The 22,406-nt window shown below is 39.4% G+C and overlaps 2 protein-coding genes across 5 annotated transcripts in view; both read left to right on the top strand.

The window, feature by feature from the left end:
* LOC137281717 (uncharacterized) overlaps nucleotides 1–22,406 on the top strand; it is a 176,462-nt gene that overhangs the window by 123,105 nt on the left and 30,951 nt on the right. The window lies entirely within an intron of this gene.
* On the top strand, nucleotides 414–11,890 carry LOC137281715 (uncharacterized). The gene is made up of 5 exons (XM_067813158.1): nucleotides 414–1,628; nucleotides 8,675–8,812; nucleotides 9,326–9,460; nucleotides 9,787–9,948; nucleotides 10,314–11,890. The coding sequence occupies exons 1-5, from the start codon at nucleotides 746–748 to the stop codon at nucleotides 11,282–11,284; spliced, it is 2,289 nt and encodes a 762-aa protein (XP_067669259.1). The 5' UTR covers nucleotides 414–745; the 3' UTR covers nucleotides 11,285–11,890.

The raw sequence follows: 22,406 nt of genomic DNA on the forward strand, positions 1-22,406 counted from the left end.
ATTTATGAGTACTCCTTTATGTTTCAGTTGTTTTTGTAGATATATCATATTCGTTTTGTTGTGGTAATTTGGATGTGTCTACTTGTTTATCATATTCACTGACGCTTTTCAAAGAATATGTTTATCGTCACGTGATTCATTGACGCTCGGATATCCACGATTGTATCGGAATAAACCGAGGAATCCCGACTGACCAGCATCGCGTTTATTCGTGACCAACTCGTGTTAACCCGTGACGAGCATTCTTAGCGATCATTCGTAACTACTCGGGTCATTCCGGAAAGCCGGATGGCGTTCTTGCAGGTTACGGAAAGAGGCGAGTAGTTACGAATGTCTTAGCGATAACGGGAAGGGGCGAGTGGTGACGAATGCATCACGTTTTCGATAGCGGAATTTGTCGTATACACCCGAGTATTTCCGACTGTGTCAGCTTATGAGAACATGGCCGCCTAAGTGTGGAGAAAAAATTTCGTGAAATTTAGAAGCCTTTTTGGAAGTGCACACGCTAAAAAGGACGAAAGCACCGTGTGTTCGCACAAGAAAAACGTACATCATATCAAACAAGAGGTAAATCGTTGCGCAGGTGCTAGGAACTGAAACGGATAACCGGCATCAAATCGAAAGCTTTTGTCTTCCGTTAGCGCGCACCTGCTATGGTGGTGTGATCTAACGTACCGGTGATGTGTTGACCTAACTTGCTCAAATACAGTTTCCAGTTTAACTGTTTCTGCAACAGGAGGTCAAAATGTTCATTGACACGCTGGAGTTTACGATCCCTGTGGATTTGTGTAATTTATACATGACTCTTCAACAACAAGGGACGAAATCACAACTTGATTTCCCTGCGTCTGTGAACTCATACGGCACAACACAAGACGCCAATGTTCAAGTGGCTCTCCGAGCAAACAAAGTGACGTTCAAAGTGGATGGTGTATCATCAAACGCGAGCATAATTTCCAAAAGTGAATGCAAAACGTTAAAACTGTCAGTGTTCGATGTCGACAGGTCGTTAATGCCCCAGAACAATGCAAACAATTCAAGTGGCATGTCCCCAGTTCATCAGCCACAACCTGTGTCAAATGCCTCAAAAAGATTGCATGAACAATCTGTGTCATTACCACAACCACCTGCTAAAAGCAGTAGGACTTCTTTTTCTGAGTCTTCAAGACCCAGATCTCCACTTCGTCGCTCACAACCTCAATCCAGTCCTCGTCCATCTTCAAACACACAATCAAAATCTCATCACAATGACACTCCTGTGAATGTGAAACAAGAACCAGAAGATCCAGATTTAATAGAAATAGAACCAGACCATGATCCTGATGATGTTGTGCCAAAGAAAGAGACTCCATACATGCAAATAGATTATTCCTCAGATGTACCTCATACGCAAACGTCCCAAGCAGCTTTAGACCGACTCTCTCATCCACAATCATCACATTCTCAATCACCCGGTTCTTCATCATCGTCCTTCCATCAAAACGTTCCACATGCTCCAGATTACGCCGAACCCAGTACTAGTCAACATGTTCAAGGACAATATGGTGATCAAAGTGCAGATGAATTTTTAGTGTTTCAAGACGACAATGACTACGGCGATGATAATGAAGCAGATTACAGCAATGACGGTAATTATCAGTTCATTTGTTCCATTTCTGCATAGAACTGCTGGCCAATTCAGTCGTGAGTCTTCAACACATCAGAATTATCAGGCTTGCACAGGGTATACACTAAACTCCTCGCACCCCCAACAACAGTCATGTGTGCCCAGCTTCCACAGTCTACAGTCAGGGTAGATCCCACATACTAATTCATGGATGAAGAACCGTCTCTACTTTCTAAAGAGCAAAACCAGAGCCATGGCTTATTGATCTGTACTTCAAACATCTCAGAAATGTAATGTAATTCATTCTCTATGCATTATTTAGTATCATCATATCTGTTAATTCAAACAATTTTGAACTCACATTGAATTATTTTTTCTTGACATGTATCTGGTAACTGCGCCCTGTATCAATTATAGTTAGCCATTTCAATGACACTGACTTTACTATCCCTTGCTGTTAATTTAGGGCACACACATTGTTATTTGGTGGTTTATGCAATACTTTGAAACTTACCATTGAAACAGTAATTTTTCCTTCATGATTCACACCTCATGAAATCCTAGTACAAATGCATGAAAATGACAACCGGCGTCATAAGACTTTAAGGAATAGACTTTCCTTTCACAGTAAGCTGACACACCATGATACTACCAGAATACTGTTGAATTAGTATCACTCACTCCACCTAGTGTTGGGAATCAGATATCAATCCATTATCGATTATTGGAGGACTTATTGTGAACAATCATCAATTATAATCAAAGTGTACATTTTTAATGTAATCATCAATTTTGTGGGTTTCCCCCATGTTTTTTCTAATTAATGTTTTTTCATAACTAATACTATCATGCAATGAAATGCATGCTTGCAAGAAAGATACTGGATTTGTAATTGAACCATAAAAGTCAGGGTTTACCTAGAATCCAGTTTTTGAGGGGTCCTAGGGGTACCAGACACTTAAATATTATTACAAATACAGTGTTATAATATTGTTGCAGTTCAGTCACTGTTGTGTTGTATTGTGAATCATGATCAATAATTAATTAATGAATAAGTAATTAAATTGCAAATGCTATTAATGATCAGTGATATAACCTGGCCAGTAGCAGACTCAGTGATAACTTATTGTTACTTGATCAACAGATTAAAAAAAGTATTTGGTCTTTATCTGCGTCCTCATGGACGCCCTCATGGATGTGGTAGTTTATCTCATTACGTCCATTGTCAATTTTTATGGATATCGGATGCAGAAATTTGTGTCCTGTAACTCCCTCAAAGGTGGTTAAAATATTAAAATTTGCATAGCTTTACACTGTTAAATGCATGTTTGTTTATGAATATTCATCAGATTTAATTGTTAGTTTACAGAATTCAAGTGTGTTTACTGAAACAGAAAAAATCTGATTGATTGAAGATGCGTTTTTTACAATCAGTATTCTTTCTTATTCCTTGTTTTAATCGACTTCCGATTATTTTTGATGATTGGAATGCCAAGAACTCCACCCACTTCCCAAGTTAAACTTCCAAGATGACAAATGTGAAGCCCATTTCTGGTGTCCCCCTGCCATGATTTGGCTGGAATATCGTTAAAAGCGGCGTTGAACCAAACTCACTAACTCGCTCCAAGATGACAGACAAGCATACATGTTACATGCCCATGACCGGTTGAGCCAGCAGTTCAGTTCTGTACAGTGTTCGATCATGTCATCAGCTGAGATTATTGCTCGTCAGTGTTTGGTATCTGTTTGCCATTTTGTAATAGTAGCCAGGGATTGATGAATGTGAAGAGTAGAAAAATTGTGCTTTAAGCCAAAGGAAAAATCCAACAATCTTTCCAGTAGGAACATTATCCATAACAAAAAATAGCATGTTTTGTGATTGATAATTTATGCAGCATTCATTTTCAGTATTCTTCTTATTCACGTGGCAAAGTATGAAATCTCATTATATTATGTTTATTAGATTGATTAGTGTAACAGCAAATGATAGGGACTGTGGTATGAAACAAATAACAAATAACAAATACCCTGATGAAGGAGTAAGCATTAACTCCGAAACGTTGTGTTCTCATATAAAGAAGTTGATATCCATAAAATCTTCATTCCAAATACCCTGTATAGTTTAATTACTTGATGTCATTGAGTTGTAGAGCCAAAGAAAAAATGGACATATTGCTGTTAAATCCAAAGAAGACTAGTCAAGACTAGTCCAAACATTATTTCACTAGTCTTCAGATTCTGCACCTAGTCCGTTATGGACTTGATTCTTGATGGAAGCACAACTTGGTTGTCTTGGACCAAGAGACTACTGTAAATTCTAACACGGCAATTGTGTTGTTCAACATTGAAATAAGGACCTTGTTGAAAAGTAAGAATCCACTTCAGGGAGTTTTGAACTGTTGCATATGACGTTCAACTTGTCTGCTTGGATTGGCAAAGGCATAGGTCATTAGAATGGAAAATGGCCCATTAAAATGTTGAAGTTAACTTGATACAAGGGCAGTGGCCCATTCTAGATTCAGAAAACGGCCCATTGTCAAAGTTCTCTTTCCCAATCCCTGTGTCTGTTGTCAGCCTGCAACTTAAACCAGTAATCTGAAGTCTGAAGTGTATGGTAGAATTCATTTATGTATAACGTAAACTCTGAAATTTCAGAGAAAATGACACCGAAAGCTAAGTTCGGGATAGTGCCTTGGCATGGCTACTTTGTTGGAAACAGATTCTGTGTTGAAAACTATGTTTGCATTTTGAATTTTAAATTTTTACCTGGTCAAATTAGGTCAGATGCATTTGAAATTATTCTAGAATAATCACTTGATTGCGATGGGCGTCACACTCTCAGCATACTGGTGATATGGTGATCTAGCACTGATACAAAACTTGAATAATGACATATCAGCACTTGATGAATTGTAAGGCCATGATTGATAACTTACTGATAATAATGATCATGATAAATTGATGTTGAGAACAAAAGAAACTTTTCGGAAGAGAGGTTTTATTACCTAAATGAAACAATTTGGTGCTCATTCACGAAATATATTAACTATCACATTTAATATTTGTTATCATGGCCTTGTGTAATGTATAAATCAAAGATTATCTGATTTGATTATTTTTTTTAAACCTTTTTCTAATTGGGTGGTTATCAACATGTAGTAGTTACGGTTCTAGTGTTCTCAGATCAGGAATCTTTGATTTTGTGTATTTTCTATGTGCAATCCAGTTCATTCACCATTAAATATAGACTTAAATGTTAACATGTTGTTCTTAAGACTGCACTTCCTCCGTGATATTACAGATTCTAGGTCTGTTGATTAGGTTGAGTACTGTCCAGGATTTGAACCTATAGTCTGTCAGGGATTGCCAGCACATAACGTTGATCTCACTCTCTCAGCCCTCATATCTTCCACTGGGCGGGTTTAATCATGATTGTGTGCTGGTGATAAGGTGCCTGGGTCTGAGGGTCGGGTGGGACTCAACCTAACAAAAGCACTGGAATCTGTGTAATTGTGAAATGAAGTTTCAAATGTAACATGTTACATTTGACCATGTTCTAATGATGTTGTGTGTTCATGTTAAATATTGTAAAGTAATATTTCAGTATAAATATCTTTGGTAGAATTGGATCTTGTATCCTGCATTACATCTTGTTTTGTTTTCATGTTTGTGACTCCATTTCAACATAAATTATGCCCCCCTTTATAGTGAGGTCATGGCTTTTACAACCACACCATTCACTTAAACACAGGTGCTTATTTAATTATGACTAGTGAGTTGACAAGATCCATTATGGCTTTTATGGGTGGGTAATTTTTTAAGCTTTAATCCATCTTGTCACTTGCCATGTTGACACACCCAGTGCCACAGTACAGCGATGATGGGGGGCGTGGTTCCTGGCATCACAAGGTAAGTCCACACACTGGCTTCCTGACTCAACTGTGGCCTGGGCTAGGACGTCCTGAAGCTCATCAACATTAGTGTTCCACCCTGATTGATAAAAGTTCACTAATATCACCAGTTTGTCAATGCAACATTGTAGACTGTGCTACAGTGATATTTAGTTAGGATTTATTACCGTGGCAATGGTGAAAAGAAATGGAAGACAGTTTGCTCATATCAAAGAAGCACGACATGAAGTCTTCCAAAGGCTTTGAACTATCAGACTTTTCAGTTTTTGACATCATATAATGTCTTTGATATGTGGGCTGCATAAGTTTGTGATTGTATGAAAATATACCATAGTGCTCAACCCATCATCTTCTGCTCGTCAGTTCCTGGTCTGGAACAAGCATGTACTGGTGGATTTGAACTTGTAACAGTACATTCAGGTTATGGCTGAATGTCATGTTTACATTTCTGTAGTTTCGCTATTTGACAAGGATCCCTGAGAAAAGTTTTGTTTTAAACCCCCTGATGTTTTAATGGGCAGTTGTAATAACTTGATGGTCGAACAGCACATTGTAATGAACATTTTCATGACTTCTATGGCAGAACAAGAAGTGTTATTGTGTGTGCTATTACAAAGCCATAATGAAACTTTCTTCATCAATACTCTTTAATGTGCCTGGAGGAAATGTAACAGATTTATCATTTAGTATTTTAAAACTCTCGCTTCTTGTTGGTTAATGAGTGGTCAGGTATTTTGAAATAGGTAGCTTATGCAGAGATTGGACACAGATTTCACATTGTTTTCACCTATAGGGTACATGATGCGATATACCCCCTTGAGACTGGTTGACAGCTCGTATTGGTGCAAACCTGGATGTCTTCTGTGGTGGTTTCCTGTTGGCCCTGATGTATGAAGTTGGTGATGTGCTGGTTGCCCTGTTGTGTATTCTTACCCTTCGTGTTTGATGGATGCTAATGCTAGTGGCTCTTTCTATACCATTTCTTAATCAGATCCTTAATGGTGTGTCAAACACTTGCTCACCTTTGCAGGGAAACACATGAAGAAAAATGCAAGGTATAGACAGGATAGACAAGATGCTCATTTTGAAACATCAGGCTGTCTTCCCAAGTGTTAATGGCAACTTGAGGCAGGTGTGACACTCCTGATGATTTGAGTCTTCTGGTTGTGAAAGGGTCATCTCCCATTAGTCATACGCCCATTAATCATAGTCCTGCTAGTCAAACAAGTGAGGATTGATTAAAACGAGAGGAATATACCCTTTGTTAAAAATGGACTAGCCTACTAATTATAGCTTGAAGATAGTTTAATCTCAAGCACTGAGGATGGCACAGTCTCTGGATATGAAAACATACACAAATATATTATAAAAGTAAATTACATTGAAATTATATGGACTTGATACACCACAACCATTGATAATCGAAACAAACATACCACAACCATTGATGATCAAAACATTCATATCAGTGTTTACAATGTTATTGTTTGATCGAGTTTACTCAATCTCGTAAAAAAAAACCCATGAACTAGTTCATGAGGGTTCCATGTTATAGACTCTAGCATATCACTCTTGTTATGGCAGGATTGATTGGAGTGGAATACGTAACCTCTAGGCGAGGTACGCCACAGGTACTGTTTCAAGGTCACCTTCACAGCAGGAATTCTACAAAGAAACACTGTGTCCATTGGAGGTGTGTTGTCAAGTCTTGCAGGGGTCGAGTAACTACAGTTGGAAACTATATCCGGAACTCCACTCCTCACAACCATGGCCCACGAGAACCCGACACAGTGAGATTCATCAGTAACCTGAGGAAGAGGGCCAGAGAAGAGACTACCCCCATACCAACGCTGTATCAGGAAGCACTTGCCCAGGAAGATCCTGACTTGGTTCCCCATCTTCCATCCTTTGCAAGCCTTAGCAGCGCCCTCTACAGACATAGAAAGCACACTATAACAGCACCTCCCGAGACAAGAGGGGATGTGGAACTTGAAAGTGCAGATGAAGTGTAACATGTGATATGTGGCAAAACTTGCAGTAGAACTTCTTGTAATTGCAAACATTTGACCTGCAACTTCTGACATATTGTGTCAGAAACTTCAGTGTACAAAATGTTACCTTATTTCTTTCAGCTTTGCTCATAATTTATATATATGAACTAGTGTTAATGTTTGCCTGGATCATTTTGTGAAAACACAATGAATATTGGGAAGTAAACATAGTAACATACTAACATATTACTGAAGTGCTGTGAATAGCTGCGTGGACTGCACTGCACAAAGAACCTTCGTCTTCACTTTCTACAGATGCTGCTTCTGGCCATAGCTAAAGACGTTCAGCTAAGCCCGTGGAACTTCCTCTGATTGTGAAAACTTACCGTGCTAAATCTGTTTTGTGACAGATTGTGTTAGCAAAGTAACACTCATAACCTATGAACTTGTGTTATTGTTTTCCTGGATTACTTTGTGAAAACACAATGAATGTTGGGAAGTAACCATAGTAACGCTGACAAATTTGAAGTGAAGTGCTGTTAATAGCTGTGACAACTTCACTGCAAGACCCTTAGACGTCATTTACCAGAGAAGTGATAGATGCTGTCTATTGCCTCATCCAGAGATTTTAAAGATGTTTGGGTAAGCATGAGGTCACTGTGGCTGTGGTGCTGGCATTGCTTTTCGATCGTTGTAAGCCTGTGTTTAAGTAAGGGTGTTACTACTGCCAGCACTGAAGCTCATATAAGAGTATTATCTGATTCCGAAACTGTTGGGATATTCATTATGGCTTCAGGCAATCTTCAAGGCTTTTCATTAAAGTTTTCTGGTGGAAGGCGTTTTTCTTGAGTATTGATCCTGCCAGTACTCCATGCCATTGATCATGCAGCAATGTAGTACTTAACTCCCAAGTTATACCAACATGGTAGAGATGGTAGAATGTATCTCCATTTGCTCGCTTTGAAAAAAATTGCTGAATTTGAAATATTTGGATTGAACATGGCAGATACACAAAAACTTTCAAATATAGAAAGTGGTTTTAGAAGGAGGAATATTACTAAAAACTGTGTTCTTAAGTAAACTAAAAGTCAGTTTTATGTTGTCAAAGTGTACCAAGTAGATTAAGTCACCAATCTAAAATTATACGTACATTGACTTATTAACAGATTTTAACGAGGAAGGAAGTGTTGCCGTGCCAACAGAGGATCAGTGGTTTGCCACAGATGCTTCAAATGCGAAGGCCTCAAGGGAACGCCATGAGGAGGTCAACTCTGATGAAATGGCTGTCAATTACGACATTTTAGGTAATAATTCAAATAAATGAGAAGATGGGTATCAATTATTGTACAACTATGTGGGGTTATCTCCCCAAATTTAGGCCCAAATGATACCAAAATTGCTTTTGATTTTTTAAGATTAGGAAATTATTTTATCATGGTGTGCATGTTTTCTGTTTTACATTTGTTTGTTTGCATTTACTATGAACATTTTTTTAAAAATCCTCTTAGGACACAAGATTCTGGTTGTGCTCAGCATTGTAGTTATTTCTGGTATGGCGGCCATATTGGAAGTGTCATTTTGGCTCTTGTCCACCTGGCTTGACAAGAAAGATTTGTAAAGTAACATTCTGTTTTATTGTCATGAAAATGTTTCAGTTAATATATATATCAGTGGAAAAGATATATTTGAATAGTCATCAGGTTTTATTTTGTTTCAAGTGAACAAATTTTATTCAGGAGTATGTCTGTGCATATCTTGAATGTCATCACAATGATGTACCCTAAACCAGCTGTAGACATGTTTATGTATATCAGCAGATGTGAAAAAGGAAGTGGGTGTTTCCATGGAAACTGAAGACGAATACATTGTCTCAGATCCAAATGCATCTACTTCAAGGAGTCTAGTGGATGAGGACAGCTGTGAGGAAATGGGGGTCCATACTGATCTTTTAGGTAAAGATGTGTAAATGGCGCTATGAATTAATAATATTAATTCTAATTATATGTAGATATGAACTTCGGTTTTCATTCAAGTAAACATTAATGTAATCTTTGAGAAGAGACAAGATTTAGTTACACTAACTGCTGATTCTGTAATTTTGAAAGCTGATAACTTTTGTAATCGGCAGTCGGGGTCGTGGTAGTGCATTCTGTCATTGTTGATGGCTTGAGTTTGAATCCCAAAATGAGGTACACTGTATTAATATCTAGAATACAATATTCCTAGAAAGTACAGAACCTTCTGACAGTATTATAAAAATGGGAATTATATCCTACAGATGACAAGGATGGGATTCTTCTGGCAGAGTCCCCCACACATGTGTCTACGTCTACAGGGCGTTTTGCTACAGTAGAGGAGTCGGAACTAGACTCCATTTTACTGGATGGGCGAGCCAAAAGCACCCAGCGAACTACCCTATGGGGAGTAAATATATTTAGACGTGAGAATAATTGACTCTTTCATTTTAGTTTTCTTTCAAGTGCAAAGCAAGCTTCTTAGATAAGGACTAAAAATGATGTAATTCTCACTGGTAAGAAGGTTCAATCCACTGAAGACTTAGCTAGTGGCAGAAGTGACAGAACACATTGTGTGAAAACTTAATTGAAATTTTACTTGGACTGGACAATAATTTCAAAGAATTTTGAACCCTGTAAGTTGTTAAAATGGTCATTAAGGGCGCATGTCCTCTGGAAGCAATAAAGAATTTTGTAGAGTATTATTTTAAGAACATGAGATTACATGGAGTTGTATTAATTTGCTTACTTGGGACTTGGCAAACCTTACAAGATGTTCGTTTCTATTCAGAGTGGCTGACACAGCATAACAAGTCAACAGATTTTGAGGAACTTCCAACGGAAGAATTAAGTGCTCACTTGAGACGGTTTTATGCCGAGGTTCGCACTGAAGATGGTCAATATTATTCAAGGTCCTCCTTTATCGGCCTGAGAGCAGCCATTCACCGGCGCCTCCGCTCACCTCCATATGACAGAAACATAAACATTCTCCAAGATAAGGAATTCCACAGTGCTAACAAGGTGTACATGGGCGTCTTGGGAAATATTAAGAAGCTAGGTCTGGACAGTGTTGCTCACTATGAAGCTATATCTCCAGAGGATTTGAAAAAAATTCGCGATTCTCAGTCCACAGATTCTCGGATAAACCTCCAGCGAAAAGTGTGGTTTGATATTACGTTAGGTTTTGGAAGGCGGGGGAGTGAGAATCAAAGAGATATGACTGTTCATTCCTTCTCCATCGAAAGAGACCATGATGGTGTAGAATATTTAACACTCAGAAACACAGACTCTACCAAGAGTCCATCTGAGAAAGTACATGGAATACCTCGTATTTATGCCACAAGTTCCCGGTCATGTCCTGTATCTGCGTTCAGAAAGTACTGTTCCAAACTGAACCCGCAGAACTCGGCTTTCTTCCAACAGCCTCGTAAACACGCACAGCAACTAGAGAGTGTATGGTACACACTGAAAGCCGTTGGCCACAATACCCTCTCGCAGATGATGAAAGGAATATCCACTGAATACAAACTCAGCAAGATCTACACAAACCATTGTGTGCGGGCCACTACATCGGCTCTTCTCTCCCATGCCGGAGTCGACACACGTGTTATAGAAACAATGACTGGTCAGAGGAGCCAGCCCACTTACTATATCTATAGCACAGACTCCTTGCTAAACCAGAATCAACATTACTCAGTAGTCCTGCGTGGATCAAGTAGCAGTGATCAGAGACAAAATTCCGATTGTGAAGACGATTGTTAATAATCCAGTCTTGTATGATATCGCTTGTGAAGTAGGCAGAGACCAGGCTCCGATTGTGAAAACGACTGTTTATGATCCAGTATTATTTGATATCGCTGGTGAAGTAGACAGTTACAGAAGAGTGTTTCTGTTTATACAAACAATATTAGTGTTCAAGAGGTGTTCCTGGTTACCGTAAGTTTGGCTAAAGGGTAACATATTGTAAATCCATCTTGATACAAGACGGTTAATGTTGTGGGATGGGTATGGTGCAATTAACACATGAATGAAGCCTCCTATATTGGAGTGTGTATACTATTGTTAGCTGTTTTCATTGATATCTGCTTCATTGTTAACCGGCATAGTAAAGTGAAACCATGGCAGTTTGAGGCCAATTTTTCATTAAAGATCCTTGTCAGCAACATCAGTAAATTTAGGTCAGACAAACATGCGACCATCAGTCATTTGTTTTTCAGTCAAATCTTATTTCAGTGACAAAACAATTGTACATGACTCACCTTGTTCAAGATCCTTGTCAACATCAGACATACATGTGACCCTCACTTGCCCAATTCTTGTTGTGTTCACAGACGTCTGCTGCCTCAGACTCAGCTGGTGGTATAGACTAAGGCCTCGTTTTTGTTATTTTCAGGTTCCAATAAAAAGGGAACTTCTGCTACCGATCAGTTACATCTTGGACCAGACGGACAAATACTTGCTGCTTTGAAAGTTAATTTTGGTGAAAACCTTCCAGGCCCCAGGAGAACATTTGCTTGTGATCAGTGTCCAAAAGTATTTGCTCGCATGCATGGTCTGAGATATCATAAGAGAGCTATTCATGACAAGATCACTGTCAAGTGTATTTGTGGAAGGGTTTACAACCATCAGCGCACACTAAGCCATCATCAGAAATCATGCTTTCCTTATCAGATTCACAGACATTCTTTGTGACGTTTGTCATGGATGTAAACAGGGGATTCGAGGTTTTGCTGTTTCCTGGCAGCTTGTGCAGGTTGTTTGAGGTGATGGATTTGGTGTTTCTGACTTTCTGGATGTGATTGAAAAGAGGAGTACTGTAATTGTTGAAACCAATTTCATCAGTGGAGGTTTGCTTGGTATTCAGTGTTGTTAATGCACACTCGTTTGTCTTCAACAAAGTTGATTCCCCATGTGAGACAAATGCGTGAAGCCCATTCTAAATATCTCAACCCTTAAAAATCTTTGAAAAAGTAAAATCTCATTCACTCAATCATGTCAGTGGACATTGCCAAAATTTGGAATCATTGTGTAGAAATAAATTGTGACATTGACACCTTGCTCAGTTACATCCTGTGAGCTATTGCCATATATTGTGATTGTTAGGGATTCAGAGTAAGAACGTCTGTCGAGCAATAGGTGCTTGTTTTAAGGGTGACTGAATGAATTGTGTACTGATGTTCACTGACAGTTTGAATCAAAGTAATAACATCTTTCCAGCAACAGGTGCTTGTTTTATGAGTGACTAAAGTGGTGACTTTGAGATCACCATCACACCATGACAGCTTGAATCATTGCTTATGACATCACTTGTTTTTTCTGGTAATGACTTGAATAGTTCAAGGCCATCCAGGTGTTTTTGTTGAAAATATGTATAGTGAGTCTTGATGTAGTGAGATACTCTTGTGGATGTTTGCGTCCCATGTTTGTTTCTGAAATCCACATGTAACTGAATGTTCATTGGCATATTTCACATTCACATGCTTGTTTGTCAGTAGAAAGAATGAAAGTTTGTCATGATAGGTTGTGATGAGGCTCTTCCCGAGTTGGCACTTGAACTCAGATAGACTGATTTTGCTCATAGGAGTAGTGTCTTATTCCTAAATGATTTGAGTAGACATCACAAATGTCCGTGTTCGGATAGTGGCGACTGACTCATTGCCTTTGCCTGATCGCACTCAATTCTGATATAGTAAGCGAAAGGCTGTTCTGTGTGCACCATGCATTGTAAGAGACTCTAGCCAAGGTCTTATCAAAGACACGACTTGAAAATCAAAGGAAGACCCCTCTTACTTGACTACTTTGTTAAAACCTTTGTCACTGTTTCTCTCATGTTGGCATTGGTATGTCGGCATTAGGTTCATGTGTCAACTTCAGTGAAAAATGTTGGTACATATGTGCTCTTGTCTCTTAGAAATCAGTAATCCTCATTGTGTATTATCTGAAAAACGAGATTGATATCTCCGTCTGCTTTATAATGTAGTGGATTATAATGATGGATTATGTCCTTTTGTTGCCATGGTATCAATAAACTGTTCACATGCTGATAGTAGTGATGTCTTCTGTTTCCTCCCTGTGAACGTGGACTTTTGTTCCTTTCAGGTTTCCAAGTTGTTGCTTCTAGAGCCGATAATCCTCGCGATGGGTTTGATGGGAATCTTAGCTCCGCATCTTTATCCCTAGTTCATAACACAACTTTTGGTGGAAACACAGCTCAGTATTTGGATCCCAGGAAAGTGTATGTTTGTGCCCAGTGTGACAAGGTTTTCTCTAGCTATAGAGGCCTGACATACCACAAAACTGCAATCCATGACAAAGTGACAGTTCGGTGTGTTTGTGGGAAGACTTATAACCATCAACGTAGTCTTGCAAAGCATAGGAAAAGCTGTGTTGCATTACGTGATTGACTCTCAATGTCACAGAGGAGACTCAGTTATACATACACCAAGAACATTCCTCAATGCCTTAAGGGCAAATAAAAGTAAAACATGTACAATTCAAAAGGAGTAGAGGATAGTCTATTCTAATTTACCTGTAATTTCTCTTCATCTTGTTTCTTCCTTACCATCATCATTTGCATTTTGTCGGTCTTGTAGATCCAGTATCCCCTACTTTTTTTATACGGTATTTATGAATGGATCACTGATAACAGTGATAAGAAAAGACGACCACAGTCTCATTGTACTTGTAGGGTCTTGTGACGGCTCTGACGTAACCAGTTTGTAAGAACACTGACAGAAGAGTTGGGTGTCATGGTATTGTAAAATTTTGACCTGGTTGCACCCTTGTGAAGCAATTCACATACTTCTTTGAACATGTGATAGGATCTGATGATGATCTGCCTTTAAGAACACTGAAGGATGACAGGTGGATCTCATTGTAAGTCCCCTGATTATGTAAGACTAGTCTGGAGGTCACAGACATGAACAGCTTGTATCAACACTGATGGAAGACCGGGGTGTATTGCTAGATTTTCTCCTTACCGTGTTCTTTGAGGGGCGGTGGAATGGACACTGATGAAAGAAGACCTTAATTCTCACTGGTTATGTAGTCCTTTTTGACGCCACTTGAGGAGGGGTGGTGGGGTCGCATGGTGGCTAAAGTGTCCGCTCGTCATGCTGATGACCTGGGTTCAGTTGGTACAATGGATGAAGCCCATTTCTGGTGTCTCCCGCTGTGATATTGCTGGAATATTGCTAAGAGTGGCCTAAGACTGAACTCACTTGCTTAGAAAGAACTGCGTGTACGAACTGTGACACCCACACGTCAGCGTTGCCTTTTGTTACTTTCAGGTGTCAGGACCATCTCCAGAAGAGAATCCCTGGCTGGGATGTATGGATTCAGGCCTTCCTTTCTCAACCGGGGTTTGAGTGAAACGATACCATCTCCTGTTCATTCAGCAGGTCAGAAGAAACTGTTTCCCTGTCCGCAGTGTGACAAGGTGTTCACCAGCACGCAGGGTGTCATGTACCACAAGACAGCCATCCATGATAAAGTTACGGTGGCATGTGTGTGTGGCAAGGTCTACAACCATCAGAGGAGCTTGGTCTATCACAGGAAGAGTTGTTCCGTGTACTTGGCATCCCTTGATCAGTCACACAAACAGATGTGATCCTATCATGGTGTTTTGTGTTAAACACTTCCATTGAGTTGAGATGGATCTTGACTGTTGTCAAGTTCGCTTGTCCTCTGTTGTCTTCATTTTGCTTGTTCTCTGAGGGGCATGCAATCTGAGTCATAACCACTTTGGTTGTGTTCAATAGAAGTGAAATGTGGGGGTTTGCAACCAGGGACACAGCCACCCTAGTCTGATATGTTCAACCTGAGGTGTGCAGCCTGTATACAGACCCTTCATTGCCTGAAGTGTGAAATATAGGGGGTGCAACCAGGGACACAGCCACCCTTGTCAGATGTGTTCAACATAAGGTGTGCAACGTATATAGAGACTCTTCAATCTGAGACAGAATCACCATGTCTGAAGTGTTCAATATAGGGTGTGCAACCCGAGACAATTTGTTGTCTGAAGTGTTCAAAATAGTGTGTGCAACCTATATACAGACACTCCATTGTCTGATGTGTTCAATATTGGTTGCTGTGCAGCCAATCTCCATCAAGTGTTTTGACAATCTCCATCATGTGTTTTGATGTGTGCAACCTTAGAGACTCCATCAAACGATAACTTACAACCCTGACAGTCAAAGAGTGCTTCCAGAAGGTGCCTTGTGTTGAGGCAGTGTTGCATTTTTATGCAACAGGTTCATCTATCAGTTCAATGAACAGATAGTTCTATCTGTGAAAAACAGTCTGAAAGAAATCCTACAATTTTTCTTTTTTCTTTTTTTTCCCCTGCAATCTTTCCTCCACATAGCTTTGTCAGACACTTCTCGAAGACACACAATAAAGTATATCAGAATAAACATTATTCTTATTATTAACGTCTGAGGATGTATTTCATCATGCATTACTCTTCAGGACAAATTGTTATTAGTGTTGTCATGGAGATGGATTCCTTATTAAATTTTGGATGATGCACTGAACAAACAAAAGCGATCATAAATAATTTTGGAGATGGGAGTGACACAGAATTATGTCATGGCTTCCAATTTTATTTCCTCAGTATGTCAGTAGTTTTTGTTCAGAAAAAAAACTGTGCATAATGACTTGTGTTAATGTTTCAGATGGGTAACCTGGTTTAATTGTCAGCTTGCCATGACAAAGACCTTGGTTCAATCCCTCACAATGCTGCAGTGTTTGAGGCCAATTTCTGTTATCTTTTCTAAATGCCATGCAAAGACTACATGACGTTAGTCTGATTCTGCTAAATGTATAAGACATTTTTAGACAACGCTTATGCTTCTGATGAAGTTTGTGTAAGGAGGCTGGTTGTTACTCCAGCTTGTCTCTGCAATGCCAGTAAATATCATTTCATGCTTGATTCATCAGTTACAAAGTAGGTCGTCACCAGTATTACTGTGATTCACTGTGTGTCATCATGGTGATGATGAGTGATGCCGTTCCCTTTTCTGCTGTAACCAGCGCTTTGTGTTAAAAAGTTTAAATTTATTAAGTCTTTGCTCAGTTCTTAATGTAACCAATGAGAGTGTTGATAGGTTTAAACTGGGTCCATTTGCAAGCAGTTTTGTTACATCAGTATTATGTGTGACAATCACAAGGAAGACATCTTTGTCATTACCCGGTCTACAGCTCAGTGTAGAGTATATCCATGTGTTGTCTTTTGATCTGGAAGAAAACAACTGGTTGATGCAGATTTTTGCTTTTTTAACTGACGGTTGATCCCGCAAACAGATGCAGTATCCAGTTCGCATTCTCACTTAGTGGTTTGGGGCAGTGGAGTAGCCTGATGGTTAAAGCATTCACTCGTCATGCCGAAGACCCTGGTTTGATTCCCCACATGGGTACTATGAATGAACCCCATTTGTGGTGTCACCTGCCGTGATACTGCTGGAATATTGCTAAAAGTGGCATGAAACTGAACTCACCCTATCCATGGTTTTGTGTCCTGGTTCCTGTGTTAGCTTGTCATCCAGAAACCCCTCTTGGATACAGTGACGTCCATTTCTGATGTTGTCTGATCTTCATTATTTTTAAGAGCCTGTAAGATTCATCCATTTCTGTTCAGTTTAACTGAACTGTAGTCATATAAGATGGTCTGCATCTTTAACTAGGTTCAAGTTAAGGCAAGATGAAACAAATGGTTTGTTGCTTTCAGATATTCTGTCAGGTTAGTACGGAGGCTTATCTTATGACTTGTAAGAGTCTGTAAATTCATCCATTGCAGTTATGATTGAACAATCACAAAAGATGGTCTTTTTTTCTTCTTGGTTAAAGTTTAGGCAATGACTTTTTTGTTGCTCTCAGATAATCGATAATCTTGGCAAGGGTAGCACTATAGCTTATATTTATTTTGATTTGTAAGAGTCATCTATTTTAGTTAAAAATGACACCGTTGAAGTGAACATTTTTCACATAAGATAGTCTGTATCTTCAGTGAGGGTCAGCTTAAGGTAATGCTGAACAGATTTTTTTTTGTTGCTTTCAGATAATCTTGGCAGGGGTAGTACTATGGCTTGGCCACGAGGCCTGTCTCCAGCCCAGTCTGGAGGTGCAGTGGGTAGTGTCAAGGGTTTCCGATGGGAAACTAGTAGCCAGAAGAAGGTGTTCCCCTGTCCCAAGTGTGATAGAGTATTCAATCATATCAATGGGCTGGTGTATCACAAGAAGGCTGAACATGACAAAATAACCTTCCAGTGTGTCTGTGGAAAGGTGTACAAACACAGACCTAGTATGGTGTATCATCAAAAGTCTTGTAGGGTTCATCTGGACCTGAAGGAGAAATGATGTGTTGATGGTTTATGCCTTTCAAGGAAGACTTCAGATTAATGGTTCCCACTTTTCCAAGATGACGTCAGAGTTGGTGGATCTATTTTTTCCCTCATCTCATTGAGGTGCACAAGCACCGACCTAGTATGATGTCTTATAATATCTGATAAGGTTCATCTCAAACAGAAGGGGAAATGATATGGTTATGGCTTCCGCTTTTCAAAAGATGACTCAGGTTTTGAGGATTCACACACCCCCAGCTCCCCCTTCATAGTTTTGAAATATGTAAACAGAGACCTAGTGTGATGCATCCTGAAGAAGGGCAATGATGTAGTAATGGTTTCTACCTTTCAAAGATACCAGATTTTGAAGAGTTTTTCTCCCTCAACATTTGAACAGCCAAGGTTTTTATGATGCCTAGGAAACATCCTTCCTGTTCAAAACGCAGACATTTTGGAACTAGTAATGGATGGAGTCCAATACAGATATTGTTGGCAGACCACAGTATAGGCTGAACACACATTTCATATGACTTAAGTAATCAGGATCGCCACTGTAACCATGATTAAGGTCTGGCTCTTTGGATACGGTATTCCAGGTTGATTTTTTGTTACTTTCAGATTTTCGTGGTTATGGACAAGATTATGCCCACAAGGACAACTGGGGACAATCTGTTTCTCCTCTGTATGTAGAGGAATCATTATCTCAAGGACTTGCTTTTGGACCAGGTCCTTCAGGAGACCCATCTCAAAGGAAACCTTATCCTTGTCCTCAGTGTGACAAAGTGTTTAATAGAAAGTTGGGTCTGCAGTACCACATAAATGCCATCCATAATAATATTACTATTCAGTGCGTGTGTGGGAAGACATACAAGTATGAAACAGCTCTCAGCAGGCATCAGAAGTCTTGTTGTGTCTACGCAGCTAGGGATTGCCAATGGTGAATCGCTGGTACAGCAAGGAATGCTCCATTCAGTTATGGCAAAATCGGGCCCCCAAAATATGTCGGAATTCACAGATTGTCGGATAATTCAGACATCGGAATATACACTGTATTAAGTTTCAGCTGAAAATAGATTTTCCTGTTTCCATCCAAGTTCATTAGAGAATTGTTTTTTACCATTCAAGCATCATAAGGGGCAGTGGGATAGCCGAGAGGTTACAGTGTTTGCTCCCCACGCCAAATGTCTGGGTTCGATTCCCCATGTGGGTGTGATTTCTGAAGCCCGTTTCTGGCATCCTCTCCTGTGATGTTGCTGGAATATTGTTTAACACAGTGTAAAACTCAGTCACTCAAGCATCATAAGTTTCATAAATGGGTCATGTGACAAAGTTTTTACAGTCCGAAATTCTTATGTTAATGAAAAAGAATGATTTTTTTTTAATGGTTAAGTTCAGTGGTCCTAGTTATGATCTGAAGAAGATTTATGATATTGGTCGCACAGAATTGTGTATTGTGTCTTTTTCTGATGTTGGGAAACACGGATTCAATAGGTTGTCTGCATTAGTCATGTCTGGATCGACTGATTGTTAGTTCAAGATTTACTTTCACAGTTTTTTACAATTGTGAAAAAGAAATGCTGATTTGTTTTAATTATTGAGTTCAGTTGTCCTAATTATGATGTTAGGAAGATTAACGGAACTGTGTATTGTGTCTTTTTCTGATGTCTGGGAAAGAGATTCAAAAGGTTGTCTGCTTTAGTTATGTCTGGATCTACTGATTGTAAGTGCAAGATTATGGTTATGAATCACTTAAACTGTTCTTGTCAGGACATCTTTTTAAGATAATTAACTGGCACCACTTCACACTTTAAGGGTGAGTTTAATATGAAATCAGCTCTCATCTCGACAACACGACAACGTTAAGGATTCTGCCACACTTGTCCTCCCTGCTTCCTGTCAAGAAACTCTAGTCGGTTACTCTTTTCTTTCAGATTATCAGGGTTACGGACAGGCACCTGTTCCCTCTCTCCAGCTGTATCAGACAGATCATGGCCTCTCAGACATCAGTTTGAACCCTGTCCTGTCTGGTCAGGATCAGTCACTGAGTTGGAAGAGAAAGACAAAAATGTGCCCCCATTGTTCTAAACCCTTCAGCAACACGTGGGGGCTAAACTATCACATCCGTGCCATTCATGAGAAGGTTATGTATACATGTGTATGTGGGAAATCCTACAAGTATCCACCCGGTCTAGGCCACCACCAGAAAACATGTAGTATGTATGCTGCCAGACATTACAACCAATGATATTCTGTCAGTGATTATCCAATAGAATCTCACCCTCCTCGATGACCAGTAGAGATCGCCTGTCCTAGATACCAGATAACATTCTACATAAGTGGTCCAGTGGTGATGATATGTCTAGTCCACGATGCCGGACACATCCTACAGAAGTGGTCCAATGGAGACCACATCTCCAGTAGAGGTCACTTCTTGATGCCGGATACATCCTACAGAAGTGGTCCAATGGAGACCACATCTCCAGTAGAGGTCACATGTCCCTGACAACAGAGTCTACAACCAAGAGTGATAGACCAGTGGAAACCACGTCCTCAGTGAATAACATAGCCTCTGTGGCAAGATACCTTCTTCCTCTAAAACCCAAAAAGGCTTGTTTCTTTTGTAACAGCTTGATTATTGAAAAATGTTTTAAGTGTTCTTACCTAAGACTTGATTATCCATTGTTCCTTGTTTGGGGTATATGTATTTGTTTACAATTATTTGTTTTTAGTTGGTGTGGAACATCAGTAGAAAGATTATGATCACCAGGTTGGCTCTGTGTTAACATTGACTGTGTTTTTGACTACAATTGATTATTCTTGCAGTCATTGTCAAGTTATAGTTCAGTGTGAGGTAGGAGGTATAGCAAGAATTGAGAAAATTCTTCATTACAATGCAGAGTTGTGTCTCTTAGTTCCTAAGATCAACTGGTTCAGCTTGATCCATGGTTTCTCCGCTCCAGGCTCTATGTCAGGAGGATTTTTGCATTATAATTGCTTTGTGTTCATGTTGATACAGGAATTGATTGACAGATGGTCATGTTTCTTATATCCATAATGAAAATAAAATCATGGTGACAGTTTTCTGTATTCATGTTTTGTTTCATTTTCATTAAGTTAAGTCCATGAATATCTACAGGCTTACAAACACAGTTAGAACATAACACCTAATAAATAGATAAGTATTTCGTATGGTCGGCGTAGGACAAATCTAGGCAGTCTATGAACACTTGTTAATAACTGATAGAGTTACCTGACCTTGACATGATGGCTTCACACTTTGCATATATGCAGTTTGTTTCTTTTTGTCAATCTTGAGGAACTGAAATGAGAACTGGCTTTTTTGTTACTTTCAGATAACAGTTCTAGGAATGTCAGTGGATTTGGTGTGGGACATTCTCTAGCATCTCCTGAAAGTAACATGGGCAGTGATAGAAAGCCACCATTTGGCCTAGATACTGAAAACATGTCAATGTGTTTGGACTGGGGTCAGAATGTTGTATTTCACAGAGTTGCTGCTACAATCCCTGAAACCACACAAAGACAGTATCCCTGTCCAAATTGTGAGAAGATTTTTGCCAGTAGAAGGTCTAGAGTTTACCATGTTGAGTCTGTCCATGAGAACAAGAGGTTCCAGTGTGTCTGTGGCAAGGTGTATGTCTATCATCCCAGTCTTCTCAAGCATCATAAGTCTTGCAGTATCTTTAAAGCCTCAGTTCAGGGGAAAAAAACAAATAACTATGTTCCATGAAACGTTAAAATTGATGCAGTATCCTTCAACATGTTGATTGCCACCATGAGTATACTTGTATCTATTCTGGTTGTATTTGCCACAACGAGTCATATTGTAGCTGCATCAGAGGTATTTTAAAACAAGTTTTACATGTTGTTAAACAGGCACAAGGAAAAGTCGTTTCCTGGCATTAACAAGGAGTCTGTTTCTTGTGCCGATCTTGCCAACATCCAGCGTTTGTAATAACCGCTTGTACTGTATCAGGCCGACAGTTTCAAATTTGTGCAGGCCCTTATGGCCTTCAGTAAATTATCTGTCAATTATTTTTCTACTAGAATGTTTCACCTTTTTTTTGTTTATTAACAATCCATCATGTTACAATAAGTAACAATTCAATTCCAGATATTTCTGCACTTTGACGTAGGATTGTCAACACCAGTCTAACAAGCCATAGGCTTCACTTGATTTTGTAGAAGCAATGTGGAACTCTGTACAGTGTAGTCTATTTTGTTGGCCTGCAGATTTCATCCAGGGCTTTTAGATTTTAAAAGCCTGCAGAGAGCAGCAGGCCCTGATGGCCAACATGTAAAATTTGTTCTAAAATATCACTGCTAACTCATGGTGGCAAATTCAACCAGAAGTTGGAGAATTTGCAGTTTAGCATTTAGTAAAACATGTCGATTATATAGCAGTGGTTCATCACAGATATCACAACAGTTGGACAGTGTAAGCACATACTGACAGTACAGGTACATTACTCTCAACATACCCATGAAGGCCTTCAGCAACCCATGCTTGCCACAAAAGGCGACTA

This window comes from Haliotis asinina, chromosome 4 (assembly GCF_037392515.1).
Source record: "Haliotis asinina isolate JCU_RB_2024 chromosome 4, JCU_Hal_asi_v2, whole genome shotgun sequence".
Taxonomy (NCBI): Eukaryota; Metazoa; Mollusca; class Gastropoda; order Lepetellida; family Haliotidae; genus Haliotis; species Haliotis asinina.

Excerpts from the sequence above, each read along its gene's own strand:
- LOC137281715 (XM_067813158.1), top strand. The coding sequence starts at position 746 with ATGTTCATTGACACGCTGGAGTTTACGATCCCTGTGGATTTGTGTAAT. Across the intron at positions 8,813-9,325 it reads TGTCAATTACGACATTTTAG|ATGTGAAAAAGGAAGTGGGT; the intron begins GTAATAATTCAA and ends GTATATCAGCAG. Across the intron at positions 9,949-10,313 it reads GGGAGTAAATATATTTAGAC|AGTGGCTGACACAGCATAAC; the intron begins GTGAGAATAATT and ends GTTTCTATTCAG.